The sequence below is a fragment of the Hoplias malabaricus genome, chromosome 1 (assembly GCF_029633855.1).
Source record: "Hoplias malabaricus isolate fHopMal1 chromosome 1, fHopMal1.hap1, whole genome shotgun sequence".
NCBI lineage: Eukaryota > Metazoa > Chordata > Actinopteri > Characiformes > Erythrinidae > Hoplias > Hoplias malabaricus.
The window spans coordinates 8,824,519-8,850,428 of NC_089800.1; the positions used below are offsets into that span (position 1 = coordinate 8,824,519).

Below are 25,910 nucleotides of genomic sequence, written 5' to 3' on the forward strand. Positions count from 1 at the left end.
AAAGGTTTATTTCAGTTACAAAATAAAGTATAAATTATATAATAAACACGCTTTTGTGTATTTTTAAGTGTCACTGTAACACGTAAATTTTTAATGTGTAGGACTTTTATTTTGAAATTAAGCCAGAGTTTTAACATTTGACATATTTCCGGTACTTAGTTTATATATAAATGTAAATATTAAATAAATGTAAAATATTTTGTATTTAATTTGTTAAAATTAATATATTATAGATACATATACATATATTTAATATTATTTGTTTTATATACATTTGCTTTTATTGCTTTATTTTATAATTGTATATATAACTATAAATAGACATGTTCAGTACTTATACTGAATTACTTATAATACACTGGTATTATAATTTATGTGTTAATATATCATAATATAAAAAGTGTAGTCATATAGATTAAAAATGTTAACACATATTCAGTGCAATATCATATTACCATAACACCAGGACGGCCTGCAGGGGGCAGCAGTAATCTGTAAATACAAGTCGCAGAAGAAGTCCCAACCCATGTGCAGTCCCAGTGTTGTGTTCACTAGAAAACGCTGTTTATTAAGAGATTTCTTCCCTGGTTTTGTTTACAGCGGATCAGTGGGTCACTTTCATCCAGAGACACATTAATACGACAATGGGAGGACAAGCCAAAGCCAAAAAGAAAAGCAAACCTAAGAAGAAAGACAACAGAGGAGGTGAGTGACTGCAAACTTCAAACTGCATTCATATGCTGAAACAAACAAAACACTGCTCGTAAAATTGCCAAAGGCTTAGAAACCCATTGTGTTCTGTTAATTAAATACTGTCAGTAAATACTGACATACAGAGTCATGGTTTTTTGACAATATGTAATCAACTGGAGATTAAGAACCCAATTGGCTTGTACTCCCTGTATCAACCTGAATAATACTCTATAGAGTGGGTCTCCCAAATGGTCCTGAGGTATTATTCATTCGTTCATACCCGTTTTCATATGAACATTTGAATATGGCCAGAGAATCAGGTCTGGGTGGTTTTGGGTTATCGAGCATATTTCAAGCATTTTCATTGGGTTTTTCCTTGCTCCAGGTTCAGGACACACACTCATGTCACCACAGGAAAGGATGAAGGCCAAAATGCATGAGAAAGCAAAGAAGAAAACAGCTGAGAAGTTCTCAGTAGAGCAGCTTTTGGAGAAGGTATTTGGGTTCATTTAAGTTTTTAATTTTTTTTTTAGTGTTTCATTTCTTTACAGCAGTCTTTGTCCCAAGGCAGTTTTCTAGAAACATGGGACTAGCTCCTTAATGAGAAAACTGAGAGGAACAAAGATTTCTGGGACTGCAGCCTTCTCTGGGACAGATGGAATAGTGCTGTCTTTTTCCAGCAAGACCAGGATGGAGTTGAAGATGGCTGCATGCTACGGCTGCTTTTTTTTCTTTCACTCAGGACTGTCTCTCCTTTTGAGGGGCCACAGAAAAATGCATCTTTCCTTTCTGAGAATGCGAGGAACCTTGCTGTGAACATCAGTGACCATCAGTCCTTAACATACAATTGAAACCCATTGAAAACCCTCAGAAAAGGCTTTACAGTGGTGAGAGGTGGCAGTGGCAGCTTGTAATGACATTTAAAATGTAATTAATTGTTTTTTAACATTAAGACTTAACTACTACACTCTATGGAAGGGCTTCAGGATGGAAGAAACCGCACGTTAATATTTAATCCATCCATAATTTAGTGTGCTTTACTCATCATCTAATCCTTGTAAATGGCCCTTTGGAGGTCACATAAGTTACCATTTAAATTAATCACAATTTCCTCAGTTTATTGTACCCAGATTTTCAGACATATTTTATTGCTGTCTAAATGAACACGTTAATACACACTAACATGCAAGAGAAATTAGCATGTTCATTTTGGTAATTTAAATGAATCATTTACCAAGTTTGGCCACAGTATACTTTCACCTATTTAGAGTCCAGTGTTTAGTTCAGAGGTTAGAGTTTATTTAATTTATGCTGCAATATGTATTGAATATAACTCTCACACTTGACCTCTCTCTCACCCTCTTTCTCTCTCATCCTCTTTCAATTCAATTCTTTCTCTCACCCTCTCTCTTTCTCTCTCACCCTTTCTCTTTCTATTCAATTCTTTCTCTCTCACCCTCTCTCTCTCTCTCTCTCTCTCTCTCTCACCATCTCTCTCTCTCTCTCTCACCCTCTTTCAATTCAATTCTTTCTCTCTCACCCTCTCTCTCTCTCGACCTCTCTCACCCTCTGTGTCGCTCTCTCTCCCTCTTTCTCTCACCCTCTCTCTCTCGACCTCTCTCACCCTCTGTGTCGCTCTCTCTCCCTCTTTCTCTCTGTTTAACTTTATTGTTGTGATTATATTTTTTAGTTGATAGACTTTACAAATATATGTTTACTTTTGTAATTTGTTCTTATATTGATAACTTTATTTTACCTTTAAATATCCATTATTAAAAGCTTCAGTCTTAAGGATGAACACTGATTAATTGCAGCAAATTGCACAAATCATTTATTTTATTTAATCAATTGACGGCACTAATATAATCTTATATAAGTACGCTGGTATTAACAAAGGTTCCTTGGTGGTTGCAAGGCTCTTGACTCAAACAGAAGACAGTGTAAATGTTCAATTACTTACTTGAAGCTTGAGGTGCCACAAAAACACAACATATGTTCATGTCCTGGTGATATGTAACCCATTGTTAAGGTACTAATAATTTTTGGGCGCCTGGTGTTTCTAATACCTCACGGTAGGTGGCAGCATTGCGCCAGTTGGTGTTTTTAGAAAGCTGTACCAATGAGGAACTAAAATGGTGTTTGGTATTTGGCAGATCTAGGTCTGCACATATTAAATCTCTTAGTGCTGAACAGCAGATTGGTTTTTATAATTATTATCCCAATTTTGTAGTTTGCAATACTGACAATGCAGAAGGCATTTTATGTAAATTGGCCCAACTCTCAGTCACAGTGGTTTTAATTTGTGCTGTGACGACATTTACATTTTAAAGCATTTGGTAGATGCTATTCAAGAGTGACGTACCGTTCAGAAATGTTACAGATGTGCACAAATGAGTGTTAGGAGTCTTGCCCAAGGATTCTTATTAGTGTAGTCTGGTGTGATTACCTGAGTAGGGGCTCGAACCCTGCTCTCCTGCTCAGAAGGCAGCAGTGTTCCTATTGGGCTACACCAGATACACACTAATACCAACTCTGTGTTTGAACTCACTGACGCTTATACTCCTTTTCTTAGTATCTACTATGATGCCTGTGTGTTCATGCATATCAGGCCCACAGCTAAATCACATAAGGGGGTGCTAATGTTGCATAGTCCATACCTTCACAAATCAGACCATAATATAACAGCAGCCTTCATACATTATTACAGTAAGAAGCAGAGAGCGCATCCTTCTTGGTGTAAAGGTACATATGTGATAGTTAACATTCATTCCTGGGTCTGGAATGGTTTTTCTAGATGATGTGTTTAAAGGAGCAGTAATTAATTTTCTCCAGTGACTTGTTGCTTTGTAAACTGTCAGCAAAAACATTACAATCACCCCCTTGTATCTACACTCACTATCCTTTCTCTCAGCTCCACTGACCACACAAGAGCACTTTGTAGTTCTTCAGGTACAGACTGTAGTCCCCCTGTTCCTGTACATATTTTGACTCTGTTCTTCAATGATCAGGACCCCCACAGAGCAGGTGTGATGTGGTGGTGTATCATTTTCAGCGCTGCAGTGACACTGATGTGGTGGTGTGTTAGTGTGTGTTATGCTGGTGTGAGTGGATCAGACACAGAAGTGCTGCTGAAGTTTCTAAACCCTGTGTCCACTCACTGTCCACTCTGAGACACTCCTCCCTCGTTGGTCCACCTTGTAGCTGTAGACAGTAGCTCATCTGTCGCTGCACTGTGTGTGTCGGTCCTTCGTCAGTGGACACAGGATGCTGCCGGCTGGATGTTTGTGGTTGGTGGACTTTTCTCAGTCCAGCAGTGACACTGAGAGGTTTACAACACACACTAACACACCACCATGCCATTATCACTGCAGCGCTGAGAATGATCCACCACCCACATCATACCTGCTCTGTGGGGGGTCCTGAGAGCTGAAGAGCAGGGGAAAAGAGGCAAAGTATGCAGGGCAATCGATGGAATACAGACTGTAATTGTACAAATACAAAGTGCACTTTTATGGAGGCTGGAGCTGACAAAATGGACAATGAGTGTAGTAACAAGGTCATTTAATATTATCGCTTATATATGTATGTTAAACTAGACATCTAAACCTGTTTTAAACATAAGGGGGCTCTTTTTATAGAACAGAGTGACTACAAAGCAGTTTAATTCACCATCTGATGTCAGTTGATTTTATAATGTAACGACTATTGTCTCTCTCTTGCTTTCAGACACAAGAGTGCATGGACAACTTTGACTTTACCATGGCTAAGATGTTTTGTCAGCGTGCCCTCGACATACAGCCTACCAACCTGACCATTCTGGACATGCTTGGAAACATATGTGCTGAGCTGGGGGACATGGAAAAAGCTAAACAAATATCCTTTCCATTTGGCTAGCCTGGTGTTATTATAAACTCTCTGAATCACGTTGGGTTTGGGTTGAGGCAAAGCCACGCCTGGCACTCTCAGTAGTTTCATTAGTGTGTGTGTAGCCTTTTGCAGGGCAATTTCCAAGCGATGTGTGTGTGTGTGTTTGTGAACGGAAAAGCTTTGCTCCTTAACAGAAGCGTATGTCTTTCTGAAGGCGATGGAGCTGAGTCCAGATGAAGGCCACAGCAAATACATGTACCTGGGTCAGGTCCATACCGGCCTTGAAGCGGTGCAGTATTTCAGCAAAGGCATCAAGGTCATGCTACGAGTCCTAGACAAGCAGAACCAAGAGGTGAACTTCTTAATGTTTTGTTAGGAGGTTTGTTAAACCAGTGTTAATTTTGACAAAAAAATATACTTGTGTTACCCATGTCCACAAAAAACTATACAATAACTAAATAACAAAAACATTTATTTAAAGATAAACCGCAATGAAATAACGTTAATAAATACAAAACTTAGTTGAGTTAGTTGACTCATTATTTTTTATTAGAAAACAGACAGTGACAAGGAGATAAAACAGGACAATGCTCTGTCTGTTTACTGTTGTCAGGGTAACGACAGCAACTAGGAAGAATAGTGAAGGACCGACTCCCAAAGAATCATTTCTTTGATTGTCTGGGAGTCACTTGTGTCAAAATTTGGCCTCTGATTCATAGAGTTGAATCTCTTGGAATCGACTCAGACCTGTTTTTCAAGCTCGTTCTGCAGCGCACATTAAATTTAAAATGTTAATGTTAAAAAGTGGACATTTTCCTTCCGTCATTTTGGATATTAACATGTTTTTTTAATGTAATGTGATTTTTTAAAGAAGGCACGTTATACCGCTTTTTAAACAAGTTAGAATAGGTCTATGGGCTGTACAAACATGTTCATGAAGTTCTTTTCACAAAATCACTCTCACAAAGAGATCTCACCAGTTTCAGTCCTTTTCAGAATGAGCCATTTAAGGGCTCTGTCACTTATATTCAAATAAGCTGTTGCTGGCCACTCCCCACCCATCCCATGTTTACGCTGAGCATTTACCACATGTGAAAATGACAGAAAACGGAGACGCAATGCAACCCTACATGTTTGATCCTGAGTCAGACCCAGAGCAAGAAGGAGAAGAGCCACCTGCACACACCCAGTCCAGACTTTGCTGGGCCACTAAGCAAAATTTTGAACTCTGAGCCAAAATGTGACCATTTTTTGACAGTTGCACCTGACTTCACTCTCCCTACTTTTTTGGCTTAAGGATAAACAACTAGAAAAGAACAAAATGCTGTGTAAACAACATTTATTAAAAACAATATTTAAATAAACTGCTTTAACATAATTATCTTTGTGATCAGCCCTCGGGCATTCAAGTCAGCATTTGTAACAGCTGCAGTTCTTAAGGTGGAATAGAAGGAAAAACTAGCAAATGTAGGAGTTTATTCTCCAGCTTGCAGATTTTGTCACCTTGAATGATGCAGTAGTTTTGTCCAGGCGCCTCTAACTGCTTCACTGTTTAAGGTGTTTAACAAAAACATCAAACATGTTGGTGTTAGTGTGATTGTGTAAATATAGCAGCAGCATTTAAGGTGGAACTGAAATTTCGAAGAACTCAACTTAGCTCTTGGAAAAAATTGCGTCTTTTTTTTTTTTTTTCAGGTGGTATGAAACTTTTAGACTGTACTGGTGTGTTTGGGAAAACAAAAACAAGTACTAGACAGTATAAAAACATCAGTTTTTCAGTTCACTTTTCAGCTTCAAAGTTTGGTTCATGGGGCACGGTGGCGCAGCAGGTAGTGTCGCAGTCATACAGCTCCAGAGACCTGGAGGTTGTGGGTTCGATTCCCGCTCCGGGTGACTTTCTGTGAGGACTTTGGTGTGTTCTCTCTGTGTCTGCGTGGGTTTCTTCCGGGTGACTGTCTGTGAGGAGTGTGGTGTGTTCTCCTTGTGTCTGCGTGGGTTTCCTCCGGGTGACTGTCTGTGAGGAGTGTGGTGTGTTCTCCCTGTGTCTGCGTGGGTTTCCTCCGGGTGACTGTCTGTGAGGAGTGTGGTGTGTTCTCCCTGTGTCTGTGTGGGTTTCCTCCGGGTGCTCCGGTTTCCTCCCACAGTCCAAAAACACACGTTGGTAGGTGGATTGGCGACTCAAAAGTGTCCGTAGGTGTGTGTGTGTGAGTGAATGTGTGTGTGTGTCTGTGTTGCCCTGTGAAGGACTGGGTGTATTCCCTTGCACCCAATGATTCCAGGTAGGCTCTGGACCCACCGCGACCCTGAACTGGATAAGCACTTACAGATAATGAATGAACGAATGAATGAAAGTTTGGTTCATGACACTGTGGCACTGCAAGGCTTTTCATGTTTTTCATGAGCAGCTGCCCAGTGCATGCTACCTCTAAATATGTATGTAGACTATTATATAATAACAATCCAACCTTGAACAGAACAATCACAGGTTTACCTCTGCTGCTACTACTGCTGTTCCCGCATCTCAGTCTCATGGAGACATTTTTCCTCTTTTCAATTCCTGAAGGATAGTCTCTCTTCATCTTCTGATTATACACAAACTCTCCCTTACTTGAGATGAGGGGGCCTTCGTTAATTCGTTATTTGCATGGGGCTGTCTGACTCTGCCTGCACAACACCTTCACAAATGCAAGGGTGGTTCTATGCAAATTTTCCTAGTGTGACGTTACAGTAAAGGAGCCATCCAAATGGCTCATGGAAGCATATGATTCCTGACACCAAAATCTTTCAAAAACTCTCAGAAAATGGATGGACGTGTTGGGTTTTATTTATTTATTTATGTTTTGTGCTTGTAGTATTTTGGTATACAGGAGCAGTAGAGACCCAAGTGGAAATACAATATATGTCCAATTTAAGCACAAAAATTATGGACTAAAATATTTTTTGCTTTGTCAGCTGAAAATGTTGCCAACGTGCAACTAAAATAATGCACATTTTTGTCTGAAGACTAAATCTAAATTAAATTAATTAGCTGCCAAAATGAACAGTGTTAAACTCTTTTGTTTTTGTTATTTTATTGTCTTCTTGAGGGTCATAGAGCTATGGAATTGTTGATTGATTTACTGACCTCTGCAGAAAATTTCTAGGAATTAAATATACAATAGAAAACTGTAATTGCGTATTTAAACACCTTTAACACCCTCAACTAGTATTCGCATTGTACCTCATGTTTGATCGTCATTCCTGAATAATTCATAACTCTTTCTGAAGTCTGCACTTTGAGGGGGTTTAGGGGAATTGATTTTACACTGTAGCCCTAAGTTAATGTAATCCTCCATGTTTTATGTTTGTGTTTTGCTAGGCCGGTGATATGGGAGCAGCTGTCATGTCCCAAGAGCCTTCTGTCAGTGCAAAAGATGTGTCTACAGCCTTCTGTTCCATTGCTGAGATCTACTTCACTGACCTTTGGTGATTTTTCTTCTTTGTTGTTTTTTATTTATTTATTTTTTTTTGCGCACCTCATCTTTTCTTAGGTTTGTTCTCTCTGTACTTGCTGACACCTGCTTGCCCAAGATATGTTCAGACGTTAAGGGCATTTACAGGGATTTGACCACTTTCTTTGCTGCAGTAACATCTCTTTTTGTCTTTTGGGGAGGCTTTAGATTACATGTAGGAGCTGTGCTATGAGGATTTGATTGCACTGAGAGGCAGGAACGCTAGAGAGGTCATGTATTGATGTTGGATGATTACAAAACTCACTCCGATTCATCCTAGAAGTTTAGAATGGAGCTCCATCTCTCTAGAGACCATAACGCTGTACATGATACACTTACAGACTGTAGTCCACATACAGGGGTTGGACAATGAAACTGAAACACCTGGTTTTAGACCACAATAATTTATAAGTATGGTGTAGGGCCTCCTTTTGCGGCCAATACAGCGTCAGTTTGTCTTGGGAATGACATATACAAGTCCTGCACAGTGGTCAGAGGGATTTTAAGCCATTCTTCTTGCAGGATAGTGGCCAGGTCTCTACGTGATGCTGGTGGAGGAAAACGTTTCCTGACTCGCTCCTCCAAAACACCCCAAAGTGGCTCAATAATATTTAGATCTGGTGACTGTGCAGGCCATGGGAGATGTTCAACTTCACTTTCATGTTCATCAAACCAATCTTTCACCAGTCTTGCTGTGTGTATTGGTGCGTTGTCGTCCTGATACACGGCACCGCCTTCAGGATACAATTTTGAACCATAGGATGCACATGGTCCTCCAGAATGGTTCGGTAGTCCTTGGCAGTGACACGCCCATCTAGCACAAGTATTGGGCCAAGGGAATGCCATGATACGGCAGCCCAAACCATCACTGATCCACCCCCATGCTTCACTCTGGGCATGCAACAGTCTGGGTGGTACGCTTCTTTGGGGCTTCTCCGCACTGTTACTCTCTCAGATGTGGGGAAAACAGTAAAGGTGGACTCATCAGAGAACAATACATGTTTCACATTGTCCACAGCCCAAGATTTGCGCTCCTTGCACCATTGAAACCGACGTTTGGCATTGGCATGAGTGACCAAAGGTTTGGCTACAGCAGCCTGGCCGTGGACATTGACCCTGTGGAGCTCCAGACGGACAGTTCCGGTGGAAACAGGAGAGTTGAGGTGCACATTTAATTCTGCCGTTATTTGGGCAGCCGTGGTTTTATGTTTTTTGGATACAATCCGGGTCAGCACCCGAACATCCCTTTCAGACAGCGTCCTCTTGCTGAACTCCAGCAGCACTGCTGTGTTTGATCCACTCGCACCAGCACAACACACACTAACGCACCGCCACCACCAACTACTTGCTCTGTGGGGCTCCTAAACCAGTGATAATTCAGTGTATATGTGTAATTGAACATCTTTTTCTAAATATTCCTAATTAGATGTGGTGTCTACAAACCTTTACACTATGGGGTGGATTCCCAGACATGGATTAAGCGTAGTCTTGAACTCCCTCGAAAGGAGGATATAGTCCAGCACTAGGCTTAATCCCTGTCTGAGAAAACACCCCATAGTGTATGACAATGCTTTAGAATTATCTTACCTTTCTACCCAGCTATGTCATTCTTCTGTTACCTGTCCTCCTCTCTCCTTTGACTCACTTATACACGCTCTTATCAGTTCTCCTTTTTCCTGCTCTTCTGCGCACATGCTCATATTTTATCTCCTCTTCTCATACACCATGTGCTGATGTGAAGGTTATTTTTTGTCACCTTGGTCCCAGCGCTTCGGAGGACAATTTTATGAGAGGCAAGATATAATCAGAGCTCGAGCAGAAGCTGGAAAAGGTGGGTTATTGTCATCTGCAGGTGATCTTATCACAGATCGGAAGTAGGACCCCTTCATATCTGAATATTCTAATTAATTCAGATTTTAAAAATCTGAATGTGGTAGAACTGGTCTAATGAAGTATTAATAAGAGAAGATTCCAGTGATTTGCCGTCCATCGGAGAGAGAAGGGAAAATGAAGTGGATGAGGAGGAAGTCGAAATGGCTGAAAGAGAGGCGTGATGTCTGGGTGAAGAGTAAGGAATGCTGATACCGTTTGTATATGTATAGGCCTTTATGGGTAAGATACATAGCACTGAACATGACAGTTATGTAGTGGATTTGAGTATATCAGCCGTATTCGTCGCTTTTGTGTGTGAAATCAAGCATCTGTACAATCTCCAAGGTCAGTCTTTTGAATAATTTAGTAATGAATTGGTGCAGTTTGTTCAGTGATTGTTTATAATGATTTTTCTGATAAACATGATCTGTTACTGCAGTAAATGAGGACGGATCCAGTATTAAAGGAACACTACGTAATATTCTTGCCTTAAAATTACAGCTTCAAAATCATTGTGATGCTTCAATGAACTGCAGCAGGGAAAATAGAGCCTCTGTCATTGCTACTCTGGGCTCAGCACTGCGGAAACTGTACTATGTAACATTTTGGAGGAGAGTCGGAAAACAAAACCCCCATTCTCCCTATTGATTTCAGTATCGAGCTGTAAATGTAAATTACACAAGGGGGACCCACATGAGCAAATATACCTTAAATCTTACCTAGTGTTCCTTTAAGAAACAATACCTATCCTGATTAAACATCATCATTATCTTCTTTTCCTCTTAATTTCAGGGTCCCAACCCTTATTAAAGCGCCCTTCTCTAAATGACAGATTTGAGTGACTGTTCCTTTAAAGGAACACTAAGTAAGATTTGGGCATTTTTGCACTTGAGGTTCCTAGTGCAATTAAGTTTTACAGCTCTCTCCTGAAATCATTGTGGAGAGAGGTAGGTGTTGGTTTCTTACTCTCCTTGAAGTTACATAGTGCAGTTTCTGCAGTGCTGAGCCCAGAGTAGCAATGACAGAGGCCCTATTCTCTCTATTATAGGTCAGTGAAAAATCGGTAGTGTTGCAGTCACACAGCTCCAGGGACCTGGAGGTTGTGGGTTCGATTCCCGCTCCGGATGACTGTCTGTGAGGAGTTGGTGTGTTCTCCCTGTGTTGTCCGCGTGGGTTTCCTCCGGGTGCTCCGGTTTCCTCCCACAGTCCAAAAACACACGTTGGTAGGTGGATTGGTGACTCCAAAGTGTCCGTAGGTGTGAGTGAATGTGTGTGTGTGTGTGTGTGTGTCTGTGTTGCCCTGTGAAGAACTGGCACCCCCTCCAGGGTGTATTCCTGCCTTGCGCCCAATGATTCCAGGTAGGCTCTGGACCCACCGCGACCCTGAACTGGATAAGCGCTTACAGATAATGAATGAATGAATGAATATTACGCAGTCTTCCTTTAAATGACAATGAGCCACACTTGATTTAAGCTTGAGCACACAGCTTGTATTTTAGCTGTGGTTGGAGAAACTCGATAAAGGTTTTTTTTTTTTTTTTTTTTTAACTCCATTTGATTTTGGAAGAGAGGGAAAAATCATCAGCTCATTTTACGCCATTCAATTTTTTTTTTTTTGACGTAGACATACCAAAAAATGACAAGTTCGTATTTCACAGTTTGTGGGTTAATAGGCACTCTCAATCCCAAATAAATGGCCATATGTCCAGTGTCTTGCTGCACATAGACAGTTCCATCACCTGCTGAACTGAAAATCTTCACAGACCTTTAAAAAAACAGCATATATAGATCCAAAAAACACCATGGAGCTCAATGAAAACATGGTGCAAAGTGCAAAGCGAGCTGTGATCCAACACATTTCTCAGTGTGGGTGTTGCTTTAGCGCAATGACAGCTACTGAGCACAAATCTTATCCTCCTTTATTAGCCTGGGGGCGATCTAATACAGACAGCGATGGCTCGACCTCAGATCCGCTTGAGGCACCGTTCTGACACTTTTGAACTTTTCACTGCCGTCTGAAAGCTTAAGGTTGCAGCAGATGGTGTAAACAGGAGTTTATAACCTAAATCTGCTTGGTAAATCTGTGGTGTGCCACGTCTCTCACACACACAGAGCCCCAGGTAACACAGAAAGGTTACTAATCATGGGTTGGGTAATTTACTCTCAGGCCAAAAAATGCCAATATCCACTTGGACTAATAAATGCCCAGATGTTTGTGTCCATTATGGCCATTTACATCAGTGTGTACCTGAGGTCCAGAGCAGAACCAATACATGAGATGTGTGTTGCAACCACGGTAATTGAGAGGATTAATCTATGCTTTAATGCTACATTTATTAGCTCAAAGCTACAAATCTGATTAGATGTGTTGTTTACAGCTGAGGTCTGTGTCTCTCTGTGGTTCAACAAATACCTGCCGAAAAACTTTCAGAAAGGTGTAGGTCTGCTTTGCTGGTGTATAGTTAGATACTATCTGTACTGTCCTCTAACATTCCTTCATTGGTCAGTTCCTAACAACTGAGCCTTTTTTTTTTCTTCCATTTCTTTACTTTTTTCTGTGTAAAATCCCTAGCAGCTCCACTGTAGGCCACACCATAAACTTCCAGTAACAGTGGTGTCACGTCTGTACTCAGAATGGTCTGCCACCCAAAATATAAAGTGTACAAATTCATTCTAAAGCTGCTTTTTTTGTAATTCAGAATTTAAACATTGTAACTGATGCATAGAATTAAAATGACAACTGTCATTTTATTCAACATAATAAACTCTTAAAGGCTAAGCACCACTTAATGGACCTCCATGAATATTTCACGTTATTTTAGTTACTGACATATATAAGTATGAATTAAAATGAAAATAGCAGCTTTATTTGCTTCAAAACTGACAATTTTATTAAATTGACGGAAAAACCCGAGCTCGCTACGGAAATTCTTGAACGCAACCGTGACGTCACTGGTGGAGAACAGCTGAACAACGCCGCGGTAAAACACCGTTATGACTGACTGTTATGACAGTATCTAGCTAAATAACCAACATTATTCATGACAATAGCCTAGCAATAAGCTAAACTCAAATTTAGAGGTACCGTTATTCTTGTAAATGTGATCGAAGTCGAACTCGAATTCTACTAAAAAGCTAACGTTAACTAACACCAACTAAAACAGGCGAAGTAAGTGTACTTACCCTGTTTACCTCCATGTTACAGAGGCTCTTGAACACCTTTCGTTGGTGTCCTTACATGCCCATATTGTTGGAAAAGCGCCAGTGAAATGAGCTACAGATAACGGAGTGAGCGGAGGGTCCTTTCCAAAGTGCCCGTTTAAAGTTGACAAATTTAGTCCATTTTCTGGATATTTTGGGATCTTTGGGCCATTTGTGCACAGATGTCCCACTGTACATTGAATGATTGCAGCCAAAATCAACAGACCTTTTCGTCATTTTTCATTAAATTAAGTGCAACTTCTAGAGTTGTTGTCCACCATCTACGTCACAGGCAAGACGCCTCGAACACCGTTGTGGGGGGAGGGGGGACCAACGGTCTTTTAAACCTTATTCCTTGAATTAGTAAAAAATTACATGTTTTCTGACTATCAATAAACACGTTAGGAACTCAAATTCCACTGTATTTATTTGTTTGACACTTTCATATAGCTGGTGTTTAGCCTTTAAAAAATGAAAAGTTTGAAAATGGCAGGCAGGGAGGATTTAAATTGCTGCTTTCTTTGTGAGTTCCACCAAGAAAATATCTAATAACATTTTTAGTAATATCGGGTCCTGTTGTAAAGAGTACTGTAGAACCTTGTATTGCTTTGACTAACTGGCTCTATTTCTACATGGGAGAACATGTCTTGATGGCGGTAAAAGAGGTTAAGTAACTGTTGTGCTAATATACAAACATTCTTTGACAGTATGGAAGAGGGAGCAGCCGACCGCTGTAAGGAGGCCATTGAGAAAGCTCTGCACTATGACCAGCACAACCCTGAAGCTCTCCAGCTAATGGCCAGCTACCTGTTCAGCATCGAGAACACTGAGGTAGGCCTCCATAACTCTACGAAAAATGTGTTCTCATAAAACCGAATACCTACTGAGCGTTTATCTTTTCAGTTCCCTCTGGCAGCAGCATTTGAGGCAAATGGAATTCTAGGCACCTGTTAACTACCCGTTGCTATCATTGAGGATCCATAAATTCTTCTCATCTGTGCGCTTTGATGGTTGTGGGGTGACATCGGCATAGTTGAGGCTCATTAATTTTAGGGGGCAATGTTAATTATGAAGTCTTAATCAGCAAAGAGCCCCATAGCAGCTCTCAGGATGGAGTTGTGTAACTCCGACAGAGAGAAAGTGGGAGAGATGGGGACCCACTGCAAGAGGGAGAGTGTTAGCTGGGTCATGTCTGGGAATATATTAGCCAATTTAATTGAGAGCACTTGTCTAAGATATTACACCACATAACCAATTCACTCTAGCCTGAGGTGAAGCTGTTGCACTGCAGTTCCTGGTTTGGCCGCATGGTGGCAAACTGGTGTTGGGTAAACAGTAATCTGGACTGCTCTGTGCACCTGGGATGGGGACAGGAGCTGTTTACATGCACACTCCAGCTCTGAATATGTACTTATTTTCTCTAAGAATGCGTTTTTGCTTATAGTTGGAGTCGCACAGTCCTAGGATAACTTAAAGCAACACTAGGTAGCATATTTATCTTAAAGCTATAGCTTCAAAATCATTGTGATACAGCACTGACCTGTAACAGAGATAATAGGGCGTCTGTTGTTGCTACTCCAGGCTGCAGAAACTACACTATGTATTTTTTGAAGCAGGGTTGGAAACCCGCCCCTTGATTTCAGGGCAGCTGTATGAATGAATTCCTCTCTGCAACTGAAGGAGGAGCCCAGGAACAAAAGTGCCATATCTTACCTAGTGTTGCTTTAAAGGAACAGTAGGTAAGATTTGGTAGTGTTTTCCTACCCTCCTCCAAAAGTTGCCTAGTGCAGTTTCTGCAGTGTGGAGCCAAAAAAGCAACGACAGAGGCTCTATTCTCTCTGTTACAGCTCAGTGGAGCATCACAATGATTTTGAAGCTGTGGTATTAAAGTAAAAATTCTACCTAATGTTCCTTTAAGGTCAGAGTTGAGAACGGCCCTTTAGAAATGTCCTTAGCACTTTTCTTATTGGGCACATTTCACCTTAGGCTTAGCTTATTTGGTTAAACAGAAAAATCCTGCTTTGTGAAACACTCCCTGATTTGTTATGCATTCTGGCATCATGCTGGCCAAGTTTGTGGACACTGTGCGCGTGCAGAATTTTCCATGATACGAAGCCTATTGATAGGGAATTCATCCCGTTTCTAAAGTAAAAGCTTGTATTTTCCTGGGAGGGTTTTGGAAAAAATATTGAAAGGTTTCTGTGAGGATCTGAAGGCATTTAGCCATGTGAACATTAGAGAGATCAGGCCCCAAAGTTGGAGGACTAGTTTGAGATCACTGAGGTCACTACGACACATCCCAGGGCTATACGCGGGAGAATGTACATCACTCCAGAGAATGCATTTCATTGCTTTCAGCACAACACTGAGGTGTCTTTTATTTTGCTCTTTGATTGAGGTCATGTGTGGCTACTCTAGAGCATCCTGTTCTATTAGAAATGCTGTTTTGTGGAGATAATAGTGTGTGGGTGCACAGTTGAATGTCTGAGTTGGCAATGTTTATACTGTAAAGACCAATTTCACCAGATATAAAGTGTGTCTATAGATGTTTGGACATTTATAGAGTAAATTTTGCAGCAATAACTGGGATAGCATTTAGCAACTATGAACTGTGCTAGGTTCTGTTCTAACGGATTTTGTGGATTTTATGTATATCTGGGGAGGCATGGTGGCGCACTAGGTAGGGACCTGGACATTGAGGGTTCAAGTCCTGCTTCAAGTGATTGTCTGTGAGGGGTTTGGTGTGTTCTCCCTGTGTCCGTGTGGGTTTCCTCCGGGTGACTGTCTGTGAGGGGTTTGGTGTGTTCTCCCTGTGTCTGCGTGGGTTTCCTCCGGGTGACTGTCTGTGAGGGGTTTGGTGTGTTCTCCCTGTGTGTGCGTGGGTTTCCCCCGGGTGCTCCGGTTCCCACCGGAGTCAAGTTTAATTGGATTTTGAGGTGAAAAAGGCTGAGAAACCCTGGTTTAAAATATTGACGATAATATAGTATTAGTCTAAATAAAACTGAACCATTGCTGGGTCTATAAATACAGCTAAGGAAATGTTTTCACACAATAGTATTGCAATGCTCATGCAAGTTGAGTAGGGTACCTTTTATAGACCAAGATTCCTTAGTGTTTGCCTTAAACATGACTTTGCAATTTTTAAAAGAATTAATATAAAACCATACTGCTTTTGTTTGGGCTAATGTTTTACCTTGTAAAGGGTAGATTGTTTTATTTTTTTTTAATTTTCTCTTTAATCTCCATCTGTTCCTGTATTTCCCTCTTTCTGTTTCACTCTTTGTACTGGAATGCAGACACGACAGACATAACAGAATAACATTCTTTCCATCTGGTTGTGTAACTTGAGTAGAAGAGAAACACAGTACAAAGTGATGCATTACTTAAGCACTGTGGCTGTTTTGTTTTTCCAGGACGGCCGTGACTACCTGATAAAGAGTGTGTCGTCATGGTTACCAAGTCTTCAGAAAGAAGAAGAGGAGTCTCCATCAAGTGCAGAGGAGCCTGACGAAGAGGAGACACCACAGGTATGTATTAGGGATGGGATTTCCAGTCAAATTTCATTCTGCAAAATAATAATCCATGAAAATCTGGGCTGAGGCGAAAACTAAGCCAACTAAGAAACAGCCCTGCCCCAGTATACACTCATTCTGATGGCTCTGGGCTGAGGCGAGAACTAAGCCAGCTAAGAAACAGCCCTGCCCCAGTATACACTCATTTTGTTGGCTCTGGGCTGAGGCGAGAACTAAGCCAACTAAGAAACAGCCCTGCCCCAGTATACACTCATTCTGATGGCTCTGGGCTGAGGCGAAAACTAATTCATCTAAGAAACAGTCCTGCCGCATTAAGCTCGCAAGTGATGCAGCTGTCTTAGTACTGACACTTTCAGGGTGGCAAGTTCAATCTCTAGTGATGCCTCATTCATCCGAGGCTGGGGATACAAGGAAACAGTACGAATGACCTTCCCTCATCTCATCACTCAGATTTTTTTCCCCATTTTATCAGTTCCACTTACCATATAGAAGCACTATGTAGTTCTACAGTTACATATTGTAGTCCATCTGTTGCTCTGCATACTTTGCCCTATCCATGGTGGAACATTCTGTGCTGTAATGACACTGAAGTGGTGGTTGTGGATCAGACACAGCAGTGAGACCAAAATGCTTTTAAATGGTCAGTGGAGCTGATAAAATGGAGAATGAGTGTAGATACAGGGTAGGTATCCTATTTAAGGGATTGTTCAGTGTATGTTAAAACATCAGGAGTTGTGTTTTGTAATTAAACATAAGGTATGTTTACATGATTTCTGTTTGAATTGGCATTTCATATTCAGCTCATACAACACCCGCACTGTAACCATAACAACACTACTGCCACTAAGCAATTTAATCAGCGCCTTTCCTGAACAGTTGGATTTAATTAATATTTGAAAACACAGCACTGGGGTGATGTAAGAGTTTGGTTACAGCGCTTCTCTGACCAACTTGCTCCTACTACCCATGAGATTAAATCTAAAATAAGAGAAAAGACTCCCCAGCCTGTGCCTCATTTAGCTGAAAATTGCTAATGGTAGAAAAGAGCGAAACTGTTCCAGTCTTTTTCAAACCTTTCTAAAAGCTGTAGCTTGACTCAGAGGTTTTTAAACAGTTTGTAGCACTCATTCTCTGTTGGATTCAGTTAGCTGTGAATTCTCCATCCACAGTGATCACTTCTGCTGTTTCGGCCTAATCGTTAGAGGCTTTAAAAGTAGTTTTTTAAATCTTTTCACATTCAAAGCATAGAAAAAATTTGGTATCTTTACTTCTGGGCTCCCCCTAGAGTTGCACAATGTAATTCACTTTTACAACACCGTTCTGAAATCAAGGGGGGTGGGGGAGAGAGAGGGTGGTACCCTACCCTCTTTTGAAGGTGACGTAGTGCAGTTTCTGCAGTGCTGAATGTCATCTAGACACCCGTGATGGCTAGGGTTGTGAGGGGAGAGAAGGCAGAGGGCATGAGGACATTTATGGTCACTTGCACTCCCAGGCATTTCTCTACATTGATCCCGTGATCTTTTAATGCTGGCTCCATGGTAGCACAACTCTAATGGCATTTTCCACTGTATGGTATCTATACTACTCAAGTAAACTCTACTTGACCTGTTTGATTTTCCAAATTTGGTCCTTCTATTGGAGCTGGAGACATTTTTAAGTACCTGCTTGCTCTTTGTTTCATGCCAGCAGAGTAGGGATTGTAAACATTGCAGAGCGCTGATTGGCCAGAGAGACTTGTCAATCTACAAAATGCAGACATCCAGTACAAATTCTCCATTTGAAAAAAAAAAAAAAAATCTCCAGGCTAGAGTTGTGATTGCGTTGTAAAATACAGGTTATAATATTGCCCTGTGGTCTTCTGAAAAGGCAGAGACATTTGTCTGAACTGGTACGAGGCTAAGCTGTCTTCAAGCCCAATCAACAACAACATGGGAATGCACAATGAGTAAACACTTATCAACACTTAAAAATAATTACTTAATTTTGTGACATCATCAGCTACATTTTGAAGTGAGTTGTGGTAATGATAAAACCAACCAGGTACCAAAATGTGAGTACAGGAGGTCCTCGGGTTGCGTCAGTCCTGAGTTATGATGTTTCGTGGTTACGAAATTTACGAATCCCATTTACTGTATAAAGCCTTGTTTCGACTTGTGGTTTTGCGTCATAAATATCGTAATGTGAACTTCGTATTTGGTGTGCGCGGTGGAAGAATACACGGTTACGCGGCTCGGGACCGAGGAGGATAGGTGTTAGGATAGGATAAGTACGTACAGTATGTACGTATGTTCCGACTTACACCAAAAATCGGTTTACGATGCGATGTAGGAATGGATCAACGTCGTAAGTTGAGGACCCCCTGTAGTTCAATTAGTGTATACATATAGATACCATGTGATGGAAAAGTGGCGACTTGTAGGGCCTCGTTGGCCTCACTCTATGTGCGAAGGCTAATCCTCATACCACATCACTCATCACAATGACAATCTGTGTGGGCTTTACACTTTTAGCCACTTAGCATTCTCCTTCAAGCTCTTTGAGCGTTCCAGTGATGATGTGATCACAGCAGCTCAAAAGTAAGCGACAACCAGGCAGACCCTAACCCACTTAGTGTTAAAGCACTGCGCGATTTTGGAGAATTTGCTCCTTGGTTGAAATGGCAGTGATTATGGGGTCGTTTTCAAGTCTGCGCTTTTTGGTTTGGTTAAATGAAACTCTGGTTTGTTTTTACCCTTGGTACACTGGAAGTATCACACTCTCCGTCTACTTGTGGCTAGAGCATCCGTGACTGAGCCTGGGTCTGACCAATCAGTGAAGAGAATATTCTCCTGTGGCTTGCTGTGACATTTTTGTGCACTTAGATTATTCTGTGTGTGGAAACCAACCAAACCAAGAAGAAAACGCTCCAAGATTCTAAACTTCTTAACTGATCTGGACCAGAGCAAATTAATGACAGGTGTGAAAATGCCCTAAAATATGGAGAATGAATTGAGTGAATCAGTTTTTTTACTGATGTATAAAACAGTGTTGATTATTTGATAATAATTTTGGCTGCTCTACCTACGTTTGAGACCTACACTCTCAGAAAAATACTGCAAAGGAACATTAAAGGTCACTAAAGGTGTAAAAGAACAACATTTGTGTTAAAGTCCAGTTCTGTTTCTTATAGTTACACCACATTCTCTTCTCCAGAAGAAGAGTTTGTAATATTTCATTGTACAACTGTGAAATAAAATAAAACATAATAAAAGTCCTGGAGATGAAACGGGGCGTATGAAAGCAGCACAACTTTAAAATCTACAGTTAATATAGAATAAGATACAATTGTTTCCTTGAGGGTACCACATCAGTGACAGCTTTGTTTTAACAATGTCTCTATGCCCCTACATTCTGGCATTTTATTAAAACGTACATGTTTGCATTGTTAAACTATTAATCGATTCCATTGCCTTTATTTGCTTTATGAGCTTGAGCGAAATTGATGCTGGGCCTTCCTTGACCTCTCCCTGTTTTGTGGCCAAACAAACATGCAGTGCTGCAGGAAGCTCCCTTGAACTTTGAAATTAGTTTTCAGACGATGAGTGGGAGTGGAGTAGGTAGAGACTAATCCTTTCATTTCGAGTCCTGTGGCACTCAGCTGCGAGACAGGCCACACACACACACAAACATACAGACAAACACACGTCCTGACCCTGTCCTCTTGCGCCTACAACCCTTCTCTTATGAAGCTTGAAAACCCAAAATTTTCCTCAAGGCTGTGGAGCATGGTAGTTCTTCAATTGATGCATTTGGCTTTCTGCACCCAAATTAGTTTTTACGACTCTGAAAACGTGGAAGTGCCATGAAATGAGTCACTGCTCACCTGAAATTGCTTGAAGAGGAAACTAATACCAGTGCTTGTTCGTTGCTTTGTTGGTAGGGGGCACTTGTTCACCGCAAAGATGAGGCTGTGGAGTATTAAGGCAGTGTTGAAAACCCAGCATCACTGTTTTCACTGCTCAACTGAAAGTTTCCCTTCAGTAGACTATTGACATTATACTGACACACTCAGTGTGACGTGTTTATATTTGTTTCTGAAGTTTCTCTAAACTATTGCATATCTGGTTTCTAACCTATATACACTCCTGTTGGTGTGGGTTCATACCACTTTAAAATGATGTACACACACACTGTTCAATGAGTGTAATTCACATAAACAAAGACTAATGTTAAATTTAAAATGTATTTTTTCGTTTATGTTACTGATTCATTCATTGTTTCAGGAAACAGTGTTTTTTTTATAAACTTGTTAGTGTATGGACTGTTGTTGAAGCACTCTTCAGCAGCAGCATGAGACTAAGGCTGTGTTCACTTTACTATGCTGAAGTGACTAAAATCAGAATGATCTTATTTACTTACTTGCTTACTTTCAGGGCTGTCTTTTTTGTGAAATTTAGTCAAATCAGATTTGAGTCATTATCACATGTAGTTCTAGATCAGATACATATCCAATTTGTGGACGTATGACATGGAATATGGTGCTTTTTCGTATGCAGCTTGAGCCTCTCCTTCATTGTTGTTTTGATGTGCTGCTGGTGCTGGTCAAGGTGAAAGCTCTAGATGCATCTGTAGAGGCAAAAAAAAAAAAAAAAAACCCACAAAATATGAGCTGGGCGTTCACATTATTGTGACCAACATGGTGCACTTCACAGATTACAAAACTAAACGGACTACACCCAAACATAGCACTAGTTTGATTTGAAGAATGATACTTATGGCCGATTACATATGGTTTTATAATTCAACGTAGTAAGGGGAGAACAGATAGATGATGAACAGGTTTACTGCCTTGTATTAGGTGGCCATTGACAGTTTATGATGTTTCAATCACAGAATTAGAGAGGAAAATGTAGGGAAGCAGAAGATTTCCTGGCAAGAACTCTGGGCGATGGAGGCAAGTCGAATTATGTTTTTACTGTGAGCAACTTATGACGTACTTCCAAGACCGCAAAGTCTTGAACAGTGGGTAGGTGAAGACCCTAGTTGTGGATGATGTGGAGTCTTGGCACTCTGAAGCATATTCTATCAGCTTGTAAAGTTAGTTCGTCACAGGGTCAGTATACATGGCGACATAATCAGGTGCTAAGGGTTTTAGCATGCTTGTTGAACAGCAAACGTCTAGAGTTTAATGCATTGAGTGGCTGTAGTGATAAAATAGTTAGCTTTGTGCGTGAGTGGGAATGTTTTCGAGAAAGTGTGGCGGCTACAAATATTGGTAGATAGGGTGAAGCACGAGACTGGAAATTGCTGGTCGATGTAGGAAAAATGCTGCAGGTCCCAGGCATTGTGCTCTACTCTGAAAGTAAACGGATATTTTATTTCATAGAGTTAACGGTTCCATTTGAGGATGCAGTAGATGAAGCATTCGAAAGGAAGAAGCTGAAGTACGCAGACTTGGTGGCTGAGGTGAGGGACCGCGGGTGGCTTGCACATGTAAGCCCGGTGGAGAGGATTTGTAGCCAAATTGACCACATGCCTGCTTATGCAGTTCTGCATCAGGGGCCGGAAACTAAGGGCAGCTGTGAAGGAGTTATCAGAAACAGCTGAAAGGTCTAGTCAGTGGTTGTGGATAAGGAGAGCACAGAGTACTTGGGGAAATGCACTGTAGAAATGCTATTGGGGTTTGTTGGTCATGTACCGTGTAAAGTTCTCATGGAACTGGTGGCACAGAGCATGCATTAACGGTGCCAGTGGGGCTATGTACAGCCTTAGTCACCAGGGAGGCCAGTGTGGATTTACGGTTGTTGATGGTAAAGGGTGAGGTACGACTGTAAAGCTGGCTTGGAGAGGGGTGGGTCTGAGATGCCAGACTTCACTGTTGAGCTTTCTGGAGGTGTCGTGGGCTTAATTCAGTGAAAGACCAACATGAGGATATGCCTGCCTGATGACCCCTGTAAAGAGCTAGTGATACAGTGGCTGATTTGGGTACTTGTGGGCTTGGCTCAGTAAGTAACCCTAGTTGTTAAGGATAGCTGGTTGCTAATCAGATCATAAACAACAACAGAGCTTGAAATGTCTGAAAAGCGGGGCTAATTGGAATCAGCTTGGTGTGAGCTGTCATTATCAAAACCCACATGTGCTGCTCGTGAGGTAGCACTCAACACACACCATCAAAAGAGACGAGAGGCCATTGCGGTACTACTTTGGGCTCAGCACTGCAGAAGCTGCGCTATGTAACTTTTGGAGGAGTAAGGAAGCCACATCCCTGTAAATGTAAGTACACTTTGCAAAATGTAGGGGAGCCCAGGAGCAAAAATACTAAGTATTAGTGTTCCTTTAAAATCCTCTGAATGACAGCGGGGCACTGCAGTTTTTATAAACTAAATGTTTTACAAGTTTCCCCCTCTCATCATTCTCCTTTTATGAAATTCTTAAGGTTGTTTTATTTATTTATTATTTATTTTTTGGTTAGCTTTTTAATGACTATTTTAAGAATCGCCCAAAAGACTCAGGCTTTCAGCTTTTGAACGATTGACAATCAGGGAGTTGGACATATCTCCACTCTCAAACATAAACACCAAAAACCTGTTGGTAGGTGGATTGGTGACTCAAGTGTCCATACTTGTGAGTGTGTGTCGCCCTGTGAAGGACTGGCGCCCCCTCCACTGTGTTGTCCTGCCTTGCACCCAGTGATTCTGGGTAGGCTCTGGACCCTCTGCCACCCTGAACTGGATAAGGGTTACAGACAATGAATGAATGAATGAATATTCTCAGTGTATGAATCCTCATCAGAAAAACAAAAATCCATTAATGAGTGGGATGCACAGACATGCACATTCCTGCTGTAACAGCCTCTACTTTTCTGAGAAACGTTCACAATTTTGGAACGTTTCTATGAGAATTTGGTGGCATTCTATCACAAGAATATAGGAGAGGGCAGCTGCAGATTTTGATTAATTAGTTGTGGATCTCTCAAGCCACTACCACCATTCAATATCCCATCACAGAATGTTGCTGGATCACCACAGAGAAGGCACTACAGCCCAATCTTTTTTCACTTGGGATTTCACTTCACCTTAAGCTCGTGTAGCTTCTGTAAGGCGTCCCACAGTGGGTGCACCTTATATTGGCTGATTTCATGCAGTTTTTAGAGTGTTTTCAGTGCAGTAAGGGCTTAAAGCTGATTGTGTATGCATATTTATTCCTCTTCAGATGACCATCCCACCGTATGAGTCCAGAATCACCACCGCAAAACTGCTGATAGAAGCCGAGGAGTTTGAGGTAATCTGCGGCTTGTTTTGATGCTGTCTGACAGCTCTTCAGTCTTTGTTTTGTGTTCATTTCCAGTCGGTTTATGGCAGGCTTTTACAGTTAACATCATAAAAACCAAGCTTTTATGAGAAAATCCAGTCTTGAAAGGGTTTGATGGTTTTGTAAAACAGATTGCAGTCAACCTATGCAGATTCGTCCTGAAACTCTTTATTTCTCTAATGAGACTTTAATGAGGACGCAATCATAGTGCGGTGCGTTGATCTGCTTGATGGGATCTATAATGGCCATTGCATCACAAGCTATAACAAAGGCTTACCCAGAAATGTACTTTCATGTAATCTTGTTATCCTTTCCCTGGTACGTCTTGCCCTATAAGATCGTGATTCATCTTACTTTACTATAAGCTTCACTCAGTGGAGTTTAATATAATGAGCTGATGTGCAGAACAGAAGGTCATTCGCAAGAAAATAGCAGTCAGAACGTAGCGAAAGAGAAAGAAATGCACGTCAAATGCCACATTACACATTCATTACCAACAGCTTAAACCATTGACTTCTTGTCTTTGAGGTCACAGAGCCACAATGGTGCCTGATTAAATATACATACAAAGCGCTCATCTAAATATCAAGTGTGCTGAACTGGGATCTTGAGTTACGGTCACAGACCTCAAAGGCATGATTGATTTATTTTTGGTTAAAGCCAACTTGAAATGGAAATGGACCTTTCTTTACATTGTTAGGTCTGGCTTTGGTCATATTAAACATTCCTCTGTGTGTCCTCTTAAACTGAAATCTAGCACACTTTGCCCACGTGTAAAAGCCTGCTAACATTTGACTGCATTGGTTTGGACCCAGGGGCAGGGACAAACGGCAAAACTCAATATCACAGCACACAATCTACATCTGTTCCAGCTACAGCAGCACATCCTGCTTCAGACAGCCTACTTTCTTCACTGCTGTCCTCTTTGTCTCACTGTTGACTCACTGGTGGTGTTTACAATATGTGACTTATTCAATTCTGTTGCGACATTTTTGCTGTTCTTGCTGTTTTCTTCTGTGGTGTGAGGCGAATCAACTGTTAATGGAGCGGCAAGAGCACACACACCCAGACTCATACTCACACAAACCGGTGACCATTTTCCTCACACAGCTAAGAAACGAAAACAAATATAGTTTTCCTGTATGAGGAATACAGCAAAGACTAGAAACTGCTCTACAGTTACAGTAAAATACCACATTTACATTTTTTTTCCAGTTTTGCTCCCGGTAGGTGTTAATTATTTTAAACAACACTATTTGAATATAATACAGAAAACAGATCAAACCTGTTCAGCAGCAGTGTTTCTGGTACACATTTAGCAGAAGCGCCAATATGTCTTGAAATTGCAATTACAAAATTCTGCAGAGGGCTTTTAATTTTAAGTAAATACATACAGAAAAGAAGAGGGAATAATCGATTAAAATATATTAAGAAAAACAGTCAAAATGTTATGTAAAGCTTGTCGCACCCAGGGCCTTTTCTAATTTAAAGATTTTAAACCATTGTTTATGATAAAGCTACATGACCTTCAGGATTGTTCAATTAACCACAATGCGCCATGCATCATTCTCACATCAGTATCACATCATATTAAAGCCAAAGGCCATAGAAAACCACATTTAATGTTGGAGCACATGATTGGAAACTTGCACAGAAAAACACAGCCGTTTTTTCTCTATTAAAAAAATAAATAAATAAAAAACAAACAAAAACAAAGACTAACTCTAACTCTCTGTTAATATCTGAGCCCTGTACAGCTCATATCTTTCAACTCCAAAACAGACAAATACAGTAGCGTAAACTTAAACCAAGTGTAGTAAGCGATGCTGAACAATTTATTCATTCATTCATTCATTCATTATCTGCAAGCGCTTATCCAGTTCAGGGTCACAGTGGGTCCAGAGCCTACCTGGAATCATTGGGTGCAAGGCGGAAATACACCCTGGAGGGGGCGCCAGTCCTT

General features: G+C 41.0%; 1 protein-coding gene across 3 annotated transcripts in view; it reads left to right on the forward strand.

The window, feature by feature from the left end:
• The first annotated feature begins 493 nt into the window (after window positions 1–493).
• Window positions 494–25,910, forward strand: part of si:dkey-12j5.1 (uncharacterized) — a 174,564-nt gene continuing 149,147 nt past the window's right edge. For 2 of the 3 annotated variants that reach the window (XM_066678153.1, XM_066678155.1), the window contains exons 1-8: window positions 494–705; window positions 1,079–1,188; window positions 4,420–4,566; window positions 4,763–4,912; window positions 7,919–8,025; window positions 13,832–13,955; window positions 16,538–16,651; window positions 23,849–23,917. In XM_066678153.1, coding sequence (XP_066534250.1) covers window positions 645–705; window positions 1,079–1,188; window positions 4,420–4,566; window positions 4,763–4,912; window positions 7,919–8,025; window positions 13,832–13,955; window positions 16,538–16,651; window positions 23,849–23,917 — 882 coding nt within the window. In that variant the 5' untranslated portion in view covers window positions 494–644. The remainder of the gene's footprint in view (window positions 706–1,078; window positions 1,189–4,419; window positions 4,567–4,762; window positions 4,913–7,918; window positions 8,026–13,831; window positions 13,956–16,537; window positions 16,652–23,848; window positions 23,918–25,910) is intronic. The other variant, XM_066678154.1, reaches the window with a different exon arrangement.